The 18,579-nt window shown below is 37.3% G+C and overlaps 1 protein-coding gene across 1 annotated transcript; it reads left to right on the forward strand.

Moving 5' to 3' along the window:
• The first annotated feature begins 1,139 nt into the window (after positions 1–1,139).
• Positions 1,140–16,898, forward strand: engl (endoglin, like). Its single transcript, XM_065278407.2, has 17 exons — positions 1,140–1,242; positions 1,603–1,655; positions 2,193–2,353; positions 2,437–2,574; positions 3,669–3,843; positions 3,948–4,116; positions 4,205–4,349; positions 6,089–6,325; positions 6,362–6,517; positions 9,108–9,263; positions 9,593–9,661; positions 10,857–11,066; positions 13,165–13,713; positions 13,793–13,862; positions 13,933–13,986; positions 14,116–14,211; positions 16,042–16,898. The coding sequence occupies exons 2-17, from the start codon at positions 1,607–1,609 to the stop codon at positions 16,113–16,115; spliced, it is 2,508 nt and encodes an 835-aa protein (XP_065134479.1). The 5' UTR covers positions 1,140–1,242; positions 1,603–1,606; the 3' UTR covers positions 16,116–16,898.
• Positions 16,899–18,579: the final 1,681 nt, after the last annotated feature.

Here is an 18,579-nt window from a genome sequence, read left to right on the forward strand (position 1 = left end):
AACAACAAATCTACAGTAACAAACTGTAAACAACTTATACAGTAAGAAACTGTCGAGAAAAACAGTAAAAAACTGTGAAAACAACGAAATTTTTTTACAGTGCAGAGTTATCACCACTTTTAAATGAAAACTATATTCAGAAATATTAAAGGTATGTAAACCTTTTACTGTGTTATATAATGGAGGATATGGTTGGTTCGTGATTAAGTTGCCATGGGGATGTGTGGCATATTTTGGTGTTCTGTTCAGTGATAAAAGCAAATTGTTTAGTAGAATTTTTTCATCACCCCAACCCTCCCCTGATCTTTTCTGTGAATATGTCAAAATGACCAAAAACATAATCATAAACAGTGAGTTAATCTGAAACCTCCATCAATAGATAAAGTTTTGATTTTCTGCAAGAAGGACGACTAAGAAAGTGGTTTAAATTGAACAGTGAGTGTATTGATTAATTTATTTAGGATTGAATTAATGATGAATTATTAATAAAACATAAATAAATCTTGCCATAATGGTTAACATCATTGGGGTTAGTCTGTATCCATGCTGGGTTAGCTGGTGGTCACAACATGTGCTGGTCTTGCTGTTATTATGACCAGCATGGGATACTGGTGCTGCTTTGGTGCTGGTTTAGCTGGTAGTTACCGGCAAACCAGCACCAAAACACAACATATGCTGGTATGCTGTTTTTTTCCATCAGGAATTGACAACCATTTCAAAAACTAATGTTAAACCATGGTTTTAGTATTATTTTTTCTTGAAACTAAACAGAGGCTAAAAGTAATCAATACACCCAAAAACCATGGTTACGACACATTTACCACAAAAAACATGGTTACTTTTTGGTAAGGGAAGAGTTAGGCTACAATCTGAGTGAAAATTTCAAAATATCTATAGTTTATGTAAATACATTTTAAAAGAATGCGGGGGTTTGATCCACAAGCACAGTAGAAAGTATAAGTAATATGGTATTATCTTGTTTTTACCTGTTTCATCTCAATGTTTCTGTCCCTCAGAGGAGCGCGTGCAATCGCTCTTCCCGCCTCCAGCACGCGCGTCTCTTCATAGCGGCCCCGCCCCCTCTCCATCAGAAACTATATGGTGAACTTCCCTCAGGCATCAAAGACTCGAACCGAGCTGTGTGAAGTAAATCTGTGCGGGTGTCACAAACACCAGCTCGTGCTGGAGTCTCTGTGGGTCTCGGGTGAGCAGTTAGTTACACGGGTCAAGATAATTTCACAGGTGAGTTTTTACAGCTTTGTTGTTATTGTGTAACAGCAGTACAGGTGGACAGTACCAAATAGTCTCAATAATGTTATTTTGCATAATGCATAATTATTTTAGCTTTATAAAGGGAATTATGAAGTTTTGTAACACTGCAAATAAACACAAAAGTAAAATATGTTATGGCAAATATATTCATAATGTGAAGGTAATTTGCTTATGTTGTCTAATATGGAGTGAGATAAAGGAATAAATTAAAGTTTAAGTTAAAATATCAAAGATTTAAAACATCTGATTTATCAGTAGCCTCTGAGGAAACCAGCATGTATTCATTTTCTACTGCTTTCTCCTCATACATTCGTTTATTGTGTGTGTAAGGATAATGCCCTGGACTCTCTTATGCCTCCTGTTGTTGAGGGCTGGAACTGCAGGTACCTGAAGATGACTCAAAACACTTTTTCACTCAAAACACTTTTTGTGTAAATGCATTAACAAGGTCCTGTGCTGTATAAAAGTTTCAATTGTGCCTTTCAGTTAGACATAAGCACTTAAACTAAATGTGTGTGTTTAGTCGAGAAGACAAGATTTTTTTGGTGAAGATGATGATCATTTGGGAAGACCCTTATGCCTCGGTTGGGATAGTTTAGAGCCATTTGAAGCTGCATTGAAACTGTAAACTGTTGTCCTCAAAAAATGACATGGGGTGAGAAAATTATTGGGATTTTTTTAATAAAAGTGGAGGAATCCTTTAATATATAAAGGCAGAACATCCTACCTCTGTGTCAACCTATGTTTCTGCATAACACACGCATAAAAAAGAATCGCTAACAGTAACCGTGAATAAGTTGTTTATGGTCATTATTATTGTGATGTCATGTGTTTTGTATTAAGAGAGAGCTTTAAAAGGATTGTGGGATATTTTCCCCGTTCTAGGGTTGAAAGATACTTACTTTGTTTGTGTGTGTCAGTGTCCAGCAGCGAGCTGCAGTGCTTTATGTGGCCAGCGGGGGCGCTGCATCCTGTGCAGGCTCAGCTGGAGCGCATCGAAGCAGTGACGGGCTGTGCCGCCAGGGAGGGCGGAGCTAAAGAGACCCATGTGATTTCTGTGGGCAAAACATCAAATAAGCAGGTACATGATGTCTGTCTTTGTAAAGATCTTGTTGTTCTGCACACATCATCGTCATCAGACTGAGGTGTTCTGTCTCCTGTCAGGTGACGGTGGTATTGAGAACTTTGAACCTCTTTCGCCCCGTCAACCGCCCGGTGATTCTGGTGCTGAGTTCCCAGCATGCCATGCGTTGGGTGATCGAAAACGAAGGACTGCCGCACAACATTAACCTGTTGGTGCAGGTGTGTTCTGAGAATGTCACATACTGATAAAAGGGACTTTGATGTAAATTTAGCCAATGTTTGAGATGGCAGGTATGGCTGTTTATATGCATAAGCAACAGCATTAATTACATATATATATATATATGTTCTGAGAATGTCATATACTGATAAAAGGGACTTTGATGTAAATTTAGCCAATGTTTGAGATGGCAGGTATGGCTGTTTATATGCATAAGCAACAGCATTAATTACATATATATATATATATATATGTTATATTCTGTTCTCTAAGCACCATAGGATTTGAAGCATTAAAAGTCCACGCATCATCATTTCTTTGTGGTTTCAGACTGATGATGACATACGTAAAAATACAAAGTGACTTGAGATTAAAGTAAAAACTCAGCTATTTTCTCATTATACAGCAGTGTGGATTGTGGACTGAGCTGTTACTAATCTGTCAAATACATAATCCACAATAAAAAAGTAATGTAAGCAATGTAAAAAGATCTAAATAATATTTTTCAGAAAATCTTTAGTAAGGTTTTTGTCTTGTTTGTTCTTCAGTTTATGGTTTCAGGGTTTATGTGTTGGATTAAAGTTTAATCTTCAGTGGCTACAAAAAAACTGAGCCAAAAGCAACTGATGTTAACGAAACTTTATTAATGTTGAGTTTTCATTATACACAGCTCATTAACAGTAAAGTGATAAATCAATAAAATAAAATAAAGAAATCACATAACAAAAAGCAATAAATGATTATACAGGTGATTTATTTATTCTTTCATTTAAAGTAGAAAACTTAAGTAATTTTAACTTGAAAATATTCATTTTGAAATCAAACCTCAGAAACCCTGCAATAAAGTGATTAATCATCTTAAAATAAAGAAATCACATAACAAAAAGCAATTTAATAAATTTATTTAATAAATATATATATTTATTAAAAATAGACAAGTATTAAAAAGAGTATTAAAAATAGACAAGTATTAAAAAGAGTATTAAAAATAGACAAAACAACAGAGAACTTGTAGTAATGGGAGAAACAAAGCTTCGAATCAAGTGAACCAATTGCTTTGAAAAATAAATAAGAATAAACACGTCTCCTTCAGGTGTCTCAGAACTCAACTGTGACGTCTGCGAGCGCGTCCTTGCGTGTGGTGCAGGTGCCGTTTTTACCACGACGTCCTCAGGTTCTTCTGCGCTGGGTTCTTCAGCGCCACACCTCCATCTCCTCTCTCATACATGCTGTTCACGCCAACCGCGTTTCCTTGCGATTGGGAGAGGGTAAGAAACACACGCGTTCAGTAAAGATCTGAAAACATGTTTATGACATTTGATGGAAGGTTATTCATTGGCTCATGTTTTACTTCCTTTTGTCTGGACCTCAGATCCCAGCATGCCGAGCGAGTGTCGTCTGCGTTCCCTGTTCATGTCTCAGAACTATCAGGCGTCCGAGTTACACGAGCAGGAGGTGCATGGCTGTGTATCATCTGGTGAAACTGCAGACACTGAGGTTCATATCATCAGATTGTGGTCTTCAGGTTCTGCTCTGTGTGGGTGAGTGACGGTGCTTCTAAACTACTAAGAAACATCATTTATGTGATAAACCATAACACGGCACAGATGATGTCTCTTTGTCTGTCAGCTCTCTGCAGGCAGACGTGTCTGTCTTTCTGTCGCCCTCAGAGTCTCATTCAGGACATCACAACATCGTTCTCATACTCAGCAGTGCCGTTTCTGTCACCTGGGCTTTGGTGGCTCCAGATGTCAAAGGTCACATCAGGGTTTATGTAAGGAGTTACTGAACATTTTGAATTGTGAATAATTTAACTTGTACTTGAAATACTCCTTTATATAAAAGTATTTGTCGGCTACAACCATCATGTATTGTTCACATTGTTGTCTGTTGAAATCTCAATGGTCCAAAATCGTGCACCAAAGCTGTATGTTAAAGTACTGTTATTTTCGTTAACGAAAATAAAGACGAGAAATATTCGTTAAAGGGACATTCCACTTTTTTGAAAATATGCTCATTTTCCAGCTCCCATAAAGTTAAACATTTAATTCTTACCATAGCTTTTAGCATAGCTTAGCACAATCCATTGAATCTGAAGACCATTAGCATCGCGCTAAAAAATAACCAGAGATCATTGCAGCAGCGTAGTGATATTACGCACTGCCCAAAAATAGTCCCCTTGGTTACTTTCAATAGCAGGGGACTATTTTCGGGTGCTGCGTAATATCACTACCATGCCATGTTACAGGAGCAAAGATTATTACGCCAGAATGAGAGTATAGTCATAGCCATATCTGCCTAGAAAATCACAACTTTTAATTTTCCCTGCTGAAAAAACCAGCATACCAGCAAGACCAGCATATGTTGTGTTTTGGTGCTGTTTTGCTAGTGAACACCAGCTAAACCAGCATCAAACCAGCATCAGCACCAGCATTAGCACCAGATAAACCAGCATTAGCACCAGCATCCCATGCTTGTCATACCAGCATATGTTGTGTTTTGGTGCTGGTATGCTGTGACCACCAGCTAAACCAGCATAGACCAGCATAATTCCCATGCTGGTCCATGCTGGTTTGATGCTGTTTTTTTCAGCAGGGTTAGTACACGATGTAACTAGAAGAGTCAAGTTTTAAATAGGAAAAAATATTGAAACGCTTTAATTATTTTTTAGCGCATTGCTAATGGTCTAATCAGATTCAATGGATTATGCTAAGCTATGCTAAAAGTGCCAGCTCTAGACCCGGAGATCAGCTAAATGGATTCCAAAATAGTAAGAATCAAATGTTTAACTCTAGGGGAGCTGGAAGATGAGAAGATTTAAAAAAGAGTGTCCCTTTTACAACCTTTTTTTTAAGACTAATGCTGCGTACACACCAAACGCTAAGTGTTGAGTTCCTCGCTCTAGATTACTCGTGGGATTTACCTTCGTGTCATGCACTTTTTTCGCTTGAGTCGAATAATTTCAATTTGCACAAAGATACATTTGAGGAATAGCATGTGTTTCTGCGGTAATCTCGCTGCCCAATTCCCGTTATTCTTGAGACGATGACGTGACAACACAGAGAGCATTAGACATTAATGGGGTGTTCACACCAAATGGCAATTCAACGATTTGGGCGAGTAGATTACATACATTGTCAATGCAAAGACGCGAATGGCGAGAATTGGATAGAGATTGCTGCGAAAAAGTAGTATTCGTCTCAAACGCATCTTTGACAATATTCAACTCAAGCTAAAAATTCACATGGCACAAATTTAAATCATGTGAGTAATCTAAAGCGAGGAATGGCTCTCATCAAGCCCTCTTGTTTTTAACCCCTTCCCTCCAATAATGAGACATTTGCCCATCCAATCAATTCATCAAATAAGCCCCGCCCTTCAGTTCTTATTGAAAATTCTGTTTTACTCTGCAATACATCAGGTGTTTCACTGTCAGTTACCTCCTCCTCTTCTTCCTTTCTGACAATTTAAGTTGTTGTAACACTTTTATTTACTTATATTATTTTTCCCCAGTCATCCACGAGTGTAAATCTACTGTACTCTCAAAGTCCTGAGCTGAACGTGACCAGCACTGTGACCTCTGACCTCCTCAGCCCTTCTGATCTCATAGAATGGGCCAATCAGAAAAACATCTCCAACGTGACCTCATATACTGAGGCTGACCTGGCCAATCGCTTTGTGGTGAAGTTAAGAGGAGGCGGACAAGGTGAGATGAGTGATGGGATAGACAGTTGTTTTGTAGAGTGTGTTGTGTGTCATGACACAGCTGTTGTGTTGTGTTGTGAGTCAGGCGGTGATGCTGATGCTGATGTGAGTCGCTCAGGGAGCAGGAGGCTGAACATCTTTCAGGAGGATGTAACTGCACAGAAAATCAGAGATGCGGTCAGCTGTCAGTGTGATGAAGTGACTCTTAATGTTACTGTGGATAGACACATACTACAGGTGACACATCCTAAAGGCCTCATTTCAGCTCCATTTACTTTTTTGATAGGGATGCACAGATACAAAATTTATGTGCCAATACCGATATTTGATTAATTAAAATGGCATCTACTGATACAGAATTTGTATTGATAAAAAAAAGTAATGATACTTTTTGCCATATGGGTTGTAAAATTAGAAATGTATTTGTTGCCCCTGAAATACATTTTGAAATATATGTTAATATTTGAAGGTAAAATATTTTAGTTGATATTTAATTAAACAAAATGTATTTAGCATTTTTCACAGTTTCTCTGTAAAGTGCCTGAGTCGAGCGCCTTTTATGTGTTACTTTGCGCTACTTCCATTTATCTTTCGCAAATAAAGGCAAAGTAACGCATAAAATGAAGTTTTATTTCAACAAAGTTCGGGAGGCGCACGTTCAGGGAATCAACCAATCACTGACGAGAAGACCGGTATATAAAGCCGTCTCTCACCTCTATCCCGCGACAAGTTCAACAGCATCCCTCCACCACCCACTCACCTCACTCTAGCCTGGGTTCTTCTCCCAGTGATTAACTCTTTCACCGCCAGCGTTTTTAAAAAAAGTTGCCAGCCAGCGCCAGCGTTTTTCATGATTTTCACCAAAGTTTAATGCCTTCCAGAAAATGTTCTTCTTTAAATATATAAACATACCAAATGAAACATACCCTCTGCTTTCAAACAAAAAAAAAACGTTTCATCCTACCTTTAGTGGTTCTTTTGCAATCAGCTTTTGAATATGGGTAGGTTTCTGCAAAAACACCATATTTTGAGCAAAAAGCAAAAATAATTCCATATTTGTGACGGACTTTTCATAGAGATCCCATTCAGAGCGATCTTTTAAACAGACACGGACATGCAGCAGCTTGCCATAGGGCAATACTTCCGGTTTTAAAAAGTTGCGGAAGGGCGCCACCTGGTGGATAATAGCGGTATTGCGGAAAGACGGAAAATCTCGTCATTGGCGGGGAAGCGTTTTCTCTTAATTGACGAGATATCTCGTCAATGGCGGGGAAAGAGTTAAAAGGGGGGGGGGGGTCTCTGGGTTCGGGCCATATTCCGAGCTCGGAGCCCTCCCTGGACAGCACGCCAAATACGCATGAATTAATATATATGAATTATCCAAATTACGATTTCATGTACGTGTAAACTCGTGAAAGTTGAAACTGCGAACTGTGACGTTTATCTTTCACCCGTGGTGACGTGCGCACATGAACAGAACTGCAAAAAAACCTGGCTGGTTAAGGTGTTTACAAGCAACACGAAATCAAAGTAATAAGCTAAAAATTTCTGTACCTGTGCCGATTGTTTTTGTTTATGTCGTTTATGGGTTTTCCCCGATAAACGAAAACCGTTTTACGCATTTACATGACCCCACACGTTATCAGTTTATTAGGCATAATCGGCGTAAGAATGTGCATGTAAACGCAATTATTGACAACAGAATTACAGTTTGTTCGCGCCCCAAAATATAAGTTTGTATTAAATGTATAAAGTATACAATGTATAAAATATATAATTATATATCAAAAGTATATTTTTGCAGTTGAAATTTAGTTTTAATCTTTTCAAACCGTTATGTTATGTTTACAGTTATGTTTACAGGTTTGTAACATACAAAGTTGTTCTTTCAATGCGACGTGAATATAAATGCTTATAAATATAAAATCATTCTTTTTAATATTTTGAAATATATTTAAAATTATATGTGAGAATATTTATTTGCCGTATGGGTTTACAGGTTCTACAAAAAAGATACAACAGTATAGCTTAAGACACTATATGTACTTTAGTGGTGATGTCAGTGCCTGCGAGAAACCTGACAAATATCAAAAACTAATGTAAACGCAGTTTTCTGCATTGTCTGTTTATTGATTTGCATGTAAACGCATTAAAAGAGGTTTCTATAGTAAGCAGATTTTTGATAGTTATCCGCTTACAGTGGCAACCAACAAAACTAAATATGTGTTTGGGGTGTCATGTGTGTGGCTCGTTATGTCAAAATATATGTTTTTTGCGGAACCTATATGCATCGCGTGTCATGTCAAAATACGTGCCTTCTGCATTTATGCCAAAGGGTTCATGAAAAAGAGACGTTCATGTCTCGCAGGACACTTATTTAAAGGAGTAGTCCACTTTAAAGATGGGTTCCATTTACTTTTTATAGTAGGAAAAAAATACTATGGTAAGTCAATGGGCCCCATCTATAGAGTGGACTACTCCTTTAACACTTAACTGATTACACGAGATTACATAAGTAAAAGAGATTACAAAAGCATCTCTTTTATCATAAACTCTTACGGAGCGTCTTTAGTAGACATGTATTTTGACATGACACGTGATGCACATATCTTGACATGATGATCCACGCGCATGATGATGTTTTCATTAGTTTAATATTCGTGCCTTCTCAGAAATTAAGTTACGAGCCGCCACTGTCCGATACCGATTATAGGCCAGAAGCATCGGTGCAACTCTACTGTTTGAGAAACAGAAGAGATATTAAAAAGATTTAATTTATGATGTTTTTCTTTTTTATCTGTATGCTGTTGTAAACACACACACACAGGCCATGTCTCTGTCCGTGATGAGCGTGAGTCTGCGTGATCACGGCTGTCAGGCGAAGGTTAACCAGACTCATTTTCTGATGAATTTTCCTATGATTTCCTGTGGCACCGAAGATGAAATGGATGAAGTGAACAGAAAAGTGCGCTACACAAACACGGTAAGATAGCATCAAGCAGGTTCTTTGGACCTTTTGAGTTCTGAATTTGATTTCTTATTCTTGAGTTCTGAATTAGATTTCTTATTATGTGACACTGTCATCTTACTATTGAACCCGGGTCACGCTGTACTACTCTTTAGTGTAAATGTGTGTGATTACACTTCAGTACTATAAAAATACTTCCTGTTATTTGGCTTGACTAAAGTCATACAGTATTCTCATCTCACTGTGACCCAGATCAAACTGAACTCAAACCATTGACAGGTTTGGAGTACAATCATCCCATGATGCTGATTTAACCAATGACGCATTTAAATCTTATTTTAAAGGTGTTTCTATGGAAGACAACAGAGGGTTCAAAAAATCAGACAGATGAGATGAATCCACTGGGTGTTCAGGTGAGTCTGGATCTGTTTTAAACCCTAGTTCAGCTATCTACTGTCCATATAGGCCACATCCGCAACAGTTTCACCTTTTTGAATCTGGAGGTAAAAAGGTGATTTGAACCTTTAAATTAATATAACTCAGGCATTATTTTGTCTTTTTTTAAAGAAGATACTTTAATGTTTTTCACTGAAGAGTTTAGAATTGTGAATATTAAATAAAAAAATTGTATAGCAATTTAAATTAATAAAAAAATAAATACTGCAATAGTATGTATTTTATATTTTAAAACATAAAAATGAATATGTTTTTCTCCCAGAACACTACAAAACTAAAGCCACAAGTCTCAACTAGTTCTGATCCAAATTTCAAGTTGATATCACATTTTAAAATCAACATTTCTGTCACACTTTTAGTGGTTTTATCAACAACGGCCACTAGGTGTCAACAGTTTGCTGCATACTCTTGTCACAAATTAATAAATTACTGTTGCTGCATTATTATTAATGCAAAAAGGTTTTGAAATATGCAAACTTCTTTCTTAGAGCTTTCCAACAATTTATAGTTTTATCAAGATTATGTCACATTTATAGGATATTAGTGGTAAAGTTATTCATATGTATTCCTATGGGGTCAGTGACTTTTCACAAAATGACTGTCACTATATAATTTCTATCCTCAAATGGTCTTGAAATATGAAAACTACAGTCTTAGAGTTTGTCAACAATATATAGTTTGTCTAGATTATTTCAGGTTTATATGATATAATAATAAATATGTAATAACACCTTGGACCCACTTGTTGGTCCATGACATTTTAGGTATTGTACTCTTACTACATTTTTATTTTTGCAAAATGGTGATAAAATATGAAAACCTCAATCAGAGAGCTTTCCAACGATATATATTTTGTCAAGATTAGTGTAGGTTAAGACCAAGAAATAAGTAATGCCAAACGTCCTACCTGGCTCTTTTTAGCTTTATAATGGCATTGGATAGTGCACCCATTTTTATGGATTAGTTTTTGATAGAGCTTTTAAAATGGGGCACTATCAAATGCCTCCAGATTTCTTTATGCAGGAAAACCCTGACCTATAATGTCAATGTATGCTGTGTAAATATGCAGCACAGGCTTTATTTTTGTAGACTCGCTGTGTTTGTGTTTAATGCTGAGTATCGTGAATACTCTGATTGTTTCTCTTCTTTCAGATCAGCTGTGAGGTTTTTCTGTCCAGTCCTGTGAATGAAGTAGATGTGAGTCCATCATCTGGACCAGTTGAGGAGCTGCAGTCCAGTCACTGGATACAGAGATCCCACACCTCCCCAATGCTGTCCATGGAGCTGTTTGTAACCGAATCTTATGAGAGGAGAGCGGTGGGGCCGTGTGTCATCACTGCATATGATCGACTCTATGTACAGGTCATTATTATTTTCTAAAATCTGTTATATTTTTTCTGTTTTCATCTCTGGCGCCCGCACAAGGTCAGAGCTGCTAACATCATCTAAAGAGATTAAATAACATCAAGGTCTTGAGATTCCTTAACATATGAAGGTCTGTTTATAACTGTGGTATTTTTGACCAAAACATGTTTCCTGTCCTGCTACAAGCTGCTTGCAGTATGTGTTCCTGAAGAGCATTGTGTTATCATCACAAAAGGTTATGGGTTCGATCCCAGTGAACACACATACTGATCAAATGTATAGTTCGTAACACCAGCTGCGTTCCCATTAACGATTTGTGCAAAGTTTAGCGTTGTTATCTAAATGCTGACAAACACTATTTTCAAAATGACAGCGGTTCCATTTTTTTTGTCTTGCGATAAGTTATTCTGAAAACCAAGGCAACGTGTTCGACTTTGCAGAAGTTGCACGAGAGCTATTCCAGAAATCATACGAAGTCTCGTCGCACTTTAACGTCATCTGCCTGTCAGCTCTAGTGGCGCCGTAGGAAGTCGAACAAGCCTTAGGAGTTCATGCGGCATTGCGCAGACCGATCTTTGAGGTTTTCCGCTTGCAGTCGAGGGAGGAGTTAAAGACGGAGACGTCAAGTCGAACACCTGCTGCTTGACGTAGTGACATGTACGCCAGCCGTGTTTCCTTCTTTTTAATTGGAAATTAAGTGAATTAGATGGTAAATTTGTCAACAAAAAACATACAACCAGAAAAACTGCGATGTGGCTTCCTTCAATTGTAATAAACTGAATGTAAAATGTCTGACGATGGGTGCTGACATGTTACACAAAAACGTCAGTTTGGAGCCAAGGTATAAACAGAAGGAATTGTCTGTGGAGCCCGGAAGCAGAACCGTGGTATAAAACTTCCGCCTGAATGCTCGTGCTCCCCTTGAACGTCCTATTTAACTGGTTTGCTAAAATAAGGTACGTTAAATACAGCTAATTTGGTCAGTGTGAAATAACACAGAAATCGAAAATTAATAGTTAGTTATATCTTCAATCTTCCCTCAATGCTCAGATAGGTTGTGCCGATGGACGATAGTTGTGATGGTTGAATGAAATCATGACCGGTATCACCTGAGACCGGAGACACCATCGTGATACCACGCACACAGCCGCCCCACTCCGCTGCGAGTCGACACTCAGTAACTCTCTTCTATAGACTATAGTTAACTTAAAATCTTTGCAGGAATTGCTCTATAAATTAAATTGAAAATATAACTAATGTATATATGCTATTTTAAATACTGTAGTCTATGCCCCCCACCTAACGATATCCTCGTCCATCGCGATGGTTTTACTTAACTATAGTCAACTGCCAATTTAGGGGACATCGCCCAACCCTACTTAGAGAAGCTGTCAATCACAAATGTCAAACATAGCCACAAGCCCCGTTTCTATGGAATTGAAGAACTATCTAAAATGAAACTTATCACAAAAATGAACAATTGAACATATATCAGCATGATAACAACTACCTTAAAGGATTAAACCATCTTTTGGAAAATTTTATTGGAAGTGCAAATATATATTTTTTTGACCCGAGTCCCGTTTGCATGGAGAGGATGGGGTATATGACTTGTACTGCAGCCAGCCACCAGGGGCTGTATGTATGTGAAGTTTTAGCTCAAAATACCATCTAGATAATTTGAAAAAAAAGTGCAGTTTTTGCTTGCTAATGCAAACACTGATCACCATAATGGTGATTTGTTGAAATTGAAACTCAATTGTTCTGTCAATTATTTTCTCTCTCTCTCTCTCTCTCTCTCTCTCTCTCTCTCTCTCTCTCTCTCTCTCACTCTCTCTCTCTCTCTGCAGTAAATGGCAGTGCTGTGGTTGGATAGTGCAGATTAAGGGGCTGTATTAATATAAAAAATCCCCTTCTGATGTCACATGGGTAGCAAAATTTTAATGAGCTATTTACCAAAACTAAGTGATCTTTATAAAATGTTCTAGGTTGACAGAGGCACTGGGGATTTTCATGATACGTCCCCTTTAATAAACATTACTTACAAACAGAAGTGTGTTATTAACATCTGTCTGTCTGTCTTTTTGTCTGTCAGATCTCAGTAGTGGCCAGTGTTGAAGATGCCGTGGAGCTGAATTCATGTCGGGTTTCATCTCTATCAGACCCGCAGGCTCACAGTGACTGGCACATCATCAGACGCTCCTGTCCATCTGACCCAACCTTTACACTGACCAACAGACATACTGGGGAAGAGAGACACAGTGCAACTAAGAAAGACCATACCACACAAAAACACGTCAGGACCGAGAGACAGCTGCTCTCACGCTGGAGAAAGACAGAAAGTCGAGACGGGAGATTGAGACGGTTTAAGCGCGCAGAGACGGACAGATTCAGAGCTATGATGAAACCTGCAGAACACAGAAGAGAGAGGAGAGATGTGATGATGAATGAAGAAGAAACTGCACACACACTGCGCTTTAGTTTCATATTCAGACCTGTGTTTAATAACTCCATTCAGTTTCTACACTGCAGTCTGCGTCTGTGTGTGTCAGGACTTCAGACCGATGAAAAGCCTTCAGTTAACAAAGTTTGTAAACAGGGACAACACATACCTGCATTCACAAACACACCTGCATCACAACAGGTAAAACATCACAACACACCTGTCAATCAATTTTGACTTTATTTGTATGCGTAATAAATCGACTCATTTCTTTCATCAGTGCGAGTACAGAAATCTCTCTCGGCCCGTATTGGTCACGTCTCCTGTGGAGTTTATGGCGCCTCCTGCTGGTTTGTAAAGTTTCATTGTTACTTAAAAGAAATGGGTTGTACATGTTTGACTTGTATTTATGTGCGTCAGGTAAACTTTCTCAAAAGCCAACTCAGATGCCAAGAAAGGCGCCTTCACCAAAGGGTTTGTTTATTTTATTCTGTTATCTTTTGTTGATGATGAATAATTCATGTTGACCTACGAATGAGAGAACATTTAACATTTTGTCTAAAACAAGAATTATTGTTGTTGTGTTGTTATATTTGTGTTCAGAAGCAGACACGGGTGCAGTGCTGGTGATTGTGTTTACAGCGTTTGTGATGGGCTTCAGTCTGATGGGGGGACTCTGGTGTATCTACACTCGCACTGGTATAAACACACATACACATTATTTAAAGGAATACTGCACTCAGAAATAAGCCCTTAATTTACTCATTTTAAAGGCGCAGTGGAACGTAAAATTGTATGTATGTAGGCATAGATGAATGATAAGAGTTGTGTACATGGTAATGACATATCATGAGACTCAAACACGATTGTTTCCTCCTTCTTATGTAAACCTCATCAATGCAAAAGACCACTGGAAAACAGACCAATCTCAACATAACACCAACTGTGACGTTACAGTCCAGATGTACACCCCGACATTTAATTAAATACAATATTGTTACAATGATAAAAACAAGTTGTGACTGCTGAGTTATTGCTATATGCTAGTTAATGCTATATGCTAGTTAGCGCTATATTCTAGTTGATGTTTTATGCTAGTTAACACTACATGCTAGTTAACGCTATATGCTAGTTAGCGCTATATGCTAGTTAGTGCTATATGCTATCGTTTAGGCTGAAGTTCTACTATTGACGTTACAGTTACGTTTTGCAGTTTCATACTGAAAAAAACCCAGAAACTTACCACTCAGAAACGTCCATTAACAATCTCCAAACAATTGATTATTCCTCAAAATCTGTGTCTTCATCTGATACAGACTCAAACATGAGATCTGTTTACATACACACAGAGCTACTGAAGGACCTGCTCTGAGAAACAGCCAATCAGTTATATTAAAATATCCTGGCTCTTCCTAGCTTTGTAATGCCACTGAATAGTTTTTGTTGCTCCAGTAAGTGCATCCATCCATTATAACCCAAGTAGGGGTAAATACTCCAGTGAGTTAATAAATGTCTTCTGAAATGAAACAATATATTTGTTAAGCCCTTTTTACACACAGATTACAGAAAACACATTGAAAATGTGTCTGGGATGGTTTGATTTTGGTTCATTCACAGACTGCCAATGATTTTCTGGAATCTGTGCTTATAGTAAACAACACGTAATGTCTAATTGTTTTTTATGTGTAATTGTAATTATGCGCTTGATGGATTTTTACAAAGTTTGCTATTTATTTGTGATTTTTTTCTTAAAAAACCATGTATGTGGATTTTTTCTTATTTGATCAAAAACTAGCGCATTGTGTACTCTGTTTAAAAGGGGTTTAAAAAAAACTATAGAGCAATTTCATGCAAATGTCAACCATATTAAAAAAGTAAAGTTTTTAGCCGTACTAAAATCTCAGATGTCAATATTTAGTTGTTTAAATGGCCATACAAAGTCTCTGTTAAAGCATTTTTGCATTATTTTCCATAGTTGTTTCCACTTTGTTTCTTCATCATAAATGTGCATTCAAACAAAAAATTAAGATAAATATATTATATGTTATTTGAATAGCCATCCTTTCTTCATTTGTTGAGTTTTATTGCTTCTGGTTTGTGCATTTTTATTCACAAAATTCCTACAAAGTATATTGTCTCCCAAAAACAAATGTCCTTTTTTGTCAAATCTATAACGCGTTTCGTGTTTTACTAGTCTTAAGTAGAAAAATGCATATATAGACTGATATTTTTCTGAGGTCTGGACTGTTTAGAAAAATATAAACAGACGTTTTAATATATCGGAAATAAATGCATTCTCTGTGAAATTATATTTCATATATATTTCATGTCCATAACGCTGAAATTGCTTATAAATATTTTCAATATATTTAGCCATCAGTATGTTGCATTTGATTGTAAACATGAGGTACATACCTTTAACCCATTGTTTTGCTGAGATATATACATGTTGTTGTTTATTTAAGCAGACTAAGCCTTTTACAGCTTTACTTTCATCAGACTTAAATTGATGCTGTTGTTTTTTGGCAGGGAGGCAACATCCTAGAGAATATTACCGTCAGCAACCAGACATCAGCGCTGGATCAGATCAACACTTACCGTAAGGTGAAATAAACATAAAAGTGGATCCTGAACAAACAATGAGATTGTGTTGTAATGTGACCTTTGCTTTAGTAAAGTTAAGTTTGTGCAACACTGATGTGAGGTCTGTAACCCAGCCAACACAGAAAAGTTCTAAGAACATTCCTTGAAAGTTTCCAAAAACATTACACCAACATGCCAAGGTTTAAAGAACTTTTATTGGTTTTCTTTCACACAATGTTTAAAACAACTGTTTACTATATTTGCTTGTTATGTAAATAATAGAGAAACACTCCATTTTATAATTATGAAACTGTTATATAAAACATTATTTCTGAATTTTCTGTAAAAATATTGCTGTAGAAACACAATTCACTTTTAGGTTTAGATAGTTGATGATTTGTTTCATTTAAAGTCATCATTATGATGATCAGTGTTTGTTTAAGTGGACTCTTGATCCTTGACATCTTGTTGCTAGTTTTTCCCTGGTTGTATTAACTTTGTGTGTAAAAAACACATCTGTTGTGGTAATGTAAAGTTAATAATGCATCATCTAATTAATTAATTTACTAACTCATCAAAAGTTTTTTTTGTTAAACTGAGGTCCAAAACTTTTCTCTGTTAGCTGGGAATGTTTTATCTTGCTAATGTATAAAAAAATCTCACTGTCTGACAGCTGTGTGTAAATATGTGAGCTCATTAAACGTTCTGTCATTGAGTGGTTTGAGTTTTAATAGTTACAGACATACAAAAATAATTGCAAGGGTTATAAGAATTTTATAAAATAATTGTATCTTTTGCTTTCATTCAGTGTCATTATTTCAAATGCTACACCTGACTTTTAATGTAAACCTAATATTATAAGAGGTCATGTATAGAGACCTAAAGATAAAACACTTATTCTATTCAAATAAGTTTATTAACAGTTGCATCTATGTACTTTCATTTACTTGCATTTATGTGTAAAAGTAAAAATCTTTATTACAACATAAACGCATACATTCTCTTTATTCTTTATGGTGAATATAAATGGTGCATGTTGTAAAACAGGCGGGTCTCTCTCAGGTCCCATGAAACAGGCTGCTGCTGCTGCTGTTGTTGTTGTCAGTGTGTGTCTGTAGGTGGCGCTGTAGCTCCACTCTCCTCTGAAAGCTGAGCGTGCAGTGCGGGCAGCTGAACGGCCGATAGCTGCTGTGTTTTCTGCTGTGTGTGATCAGATTGGAGCTCTGACTGAATGCTTTACTGCACACCGCACACACATGAGGTTTCTCACCTGAGACACACACACACACACATATGATCACACACTTGACAACTTGACCTGTTTGACTGAGACAGAGATCTAGACAGACATCTGACCTGTGTGTATAAAGGTATGCTTCTTCATGTCAGATTTCTGGTGAAATCTCTTGCCGCAGTAAGGACACGGGAACGGTCTTGTGTCCGAGTGGATCAGCAGGTGTGTGGAGAGAGTCGATGATCTCTTAAATACTTTACCACAAATCTTACATTCAAAACTCCTCTCCTGAAACACACAAAACAAATAATTGCGCATGTTATTTCTTTAGTTTGCTGTAAGAATACTATATATATATATATTGTATCCCACAATGCAGTGCAGTTTACAGTGATACCAGATCTAATATTAATCATTATTGGTCGTGCTTAGCAACATGTGGGGTCGTATTTGAACCAAGGGAACACACATACTATTAATACAAAATATATAGTCGTCGTTTAGGAAATGTGTAATTGTAAATGTATAGAAAACATTAAAGGGATATTCCACTTTTTTTTGAATATGCTCATTTTCCAGCACCCCTGGAGTTAAACATTTGATTCTTACCGTTTTGGAATCCATTCAGCTGATCTCCGGGTCTGGCGGTACCACTTTTAGCATAGCTTAGCACAATCCATTGAATCTGACCATTAGCACTGCGCTAAAAAATAACTAAAGAGTTTCAATATTTTTCCTATTTAAAACTTGACTCTTCTGTAGTTACATCCTGTAAGACCGACAGAAAATTAAAAGTTGTGATTTTCTATGCAGCTATGTTTAGGACCAATACTCTCAAAATGGCATAATAATCAAGGACTTTGCTGCCGTAACATGGCTGCAACAGGCGCAAGGATATTACGCAGTGCCCGAAAATAGTCCCCAGCTATTGAAAGTAACCAAGGGGACTATTTTTCGGCGCTGCGCAGAAACACTAGTTATTTTTGAGCGCGATGCTAATGGTCTAATCAGATTCAATGGATTATGCTAAGCTATGCTAAAAGTGTTAGCGCCAGACCCAGAGATTGGCTGAATGGATTCCAAAATGGTAAAAATCAAATGTTTAACTCTAGGGGAGCTGGAAAATGACCCTATTTTCAAAAAAATTGGAGTGTCCCTTAAAAGTCGTCATGAAACAGAAGTAGTGATTGTCTTATTTCCCCTGTGGTGACGTATATCCGAGTAAAACGGCTTTTGAAATTAGCAAAAAT

Source organism: Paramisgurnus dabryanus, chromosome 3 (assembly GCF_030506205.2).
Source record: "Paramisgurnus dabryanus chromosome 3, PD_genome_1.1, whole genome shotgun sequence".
In the NCBI taxonomy this organism is placed as follows: Eukaryota; Metazoa; Chordata; class Actinopteri; order Cypriniformes; family Cobitidae; genus Paramisgurnus; species Paramisgurnus dabryanus.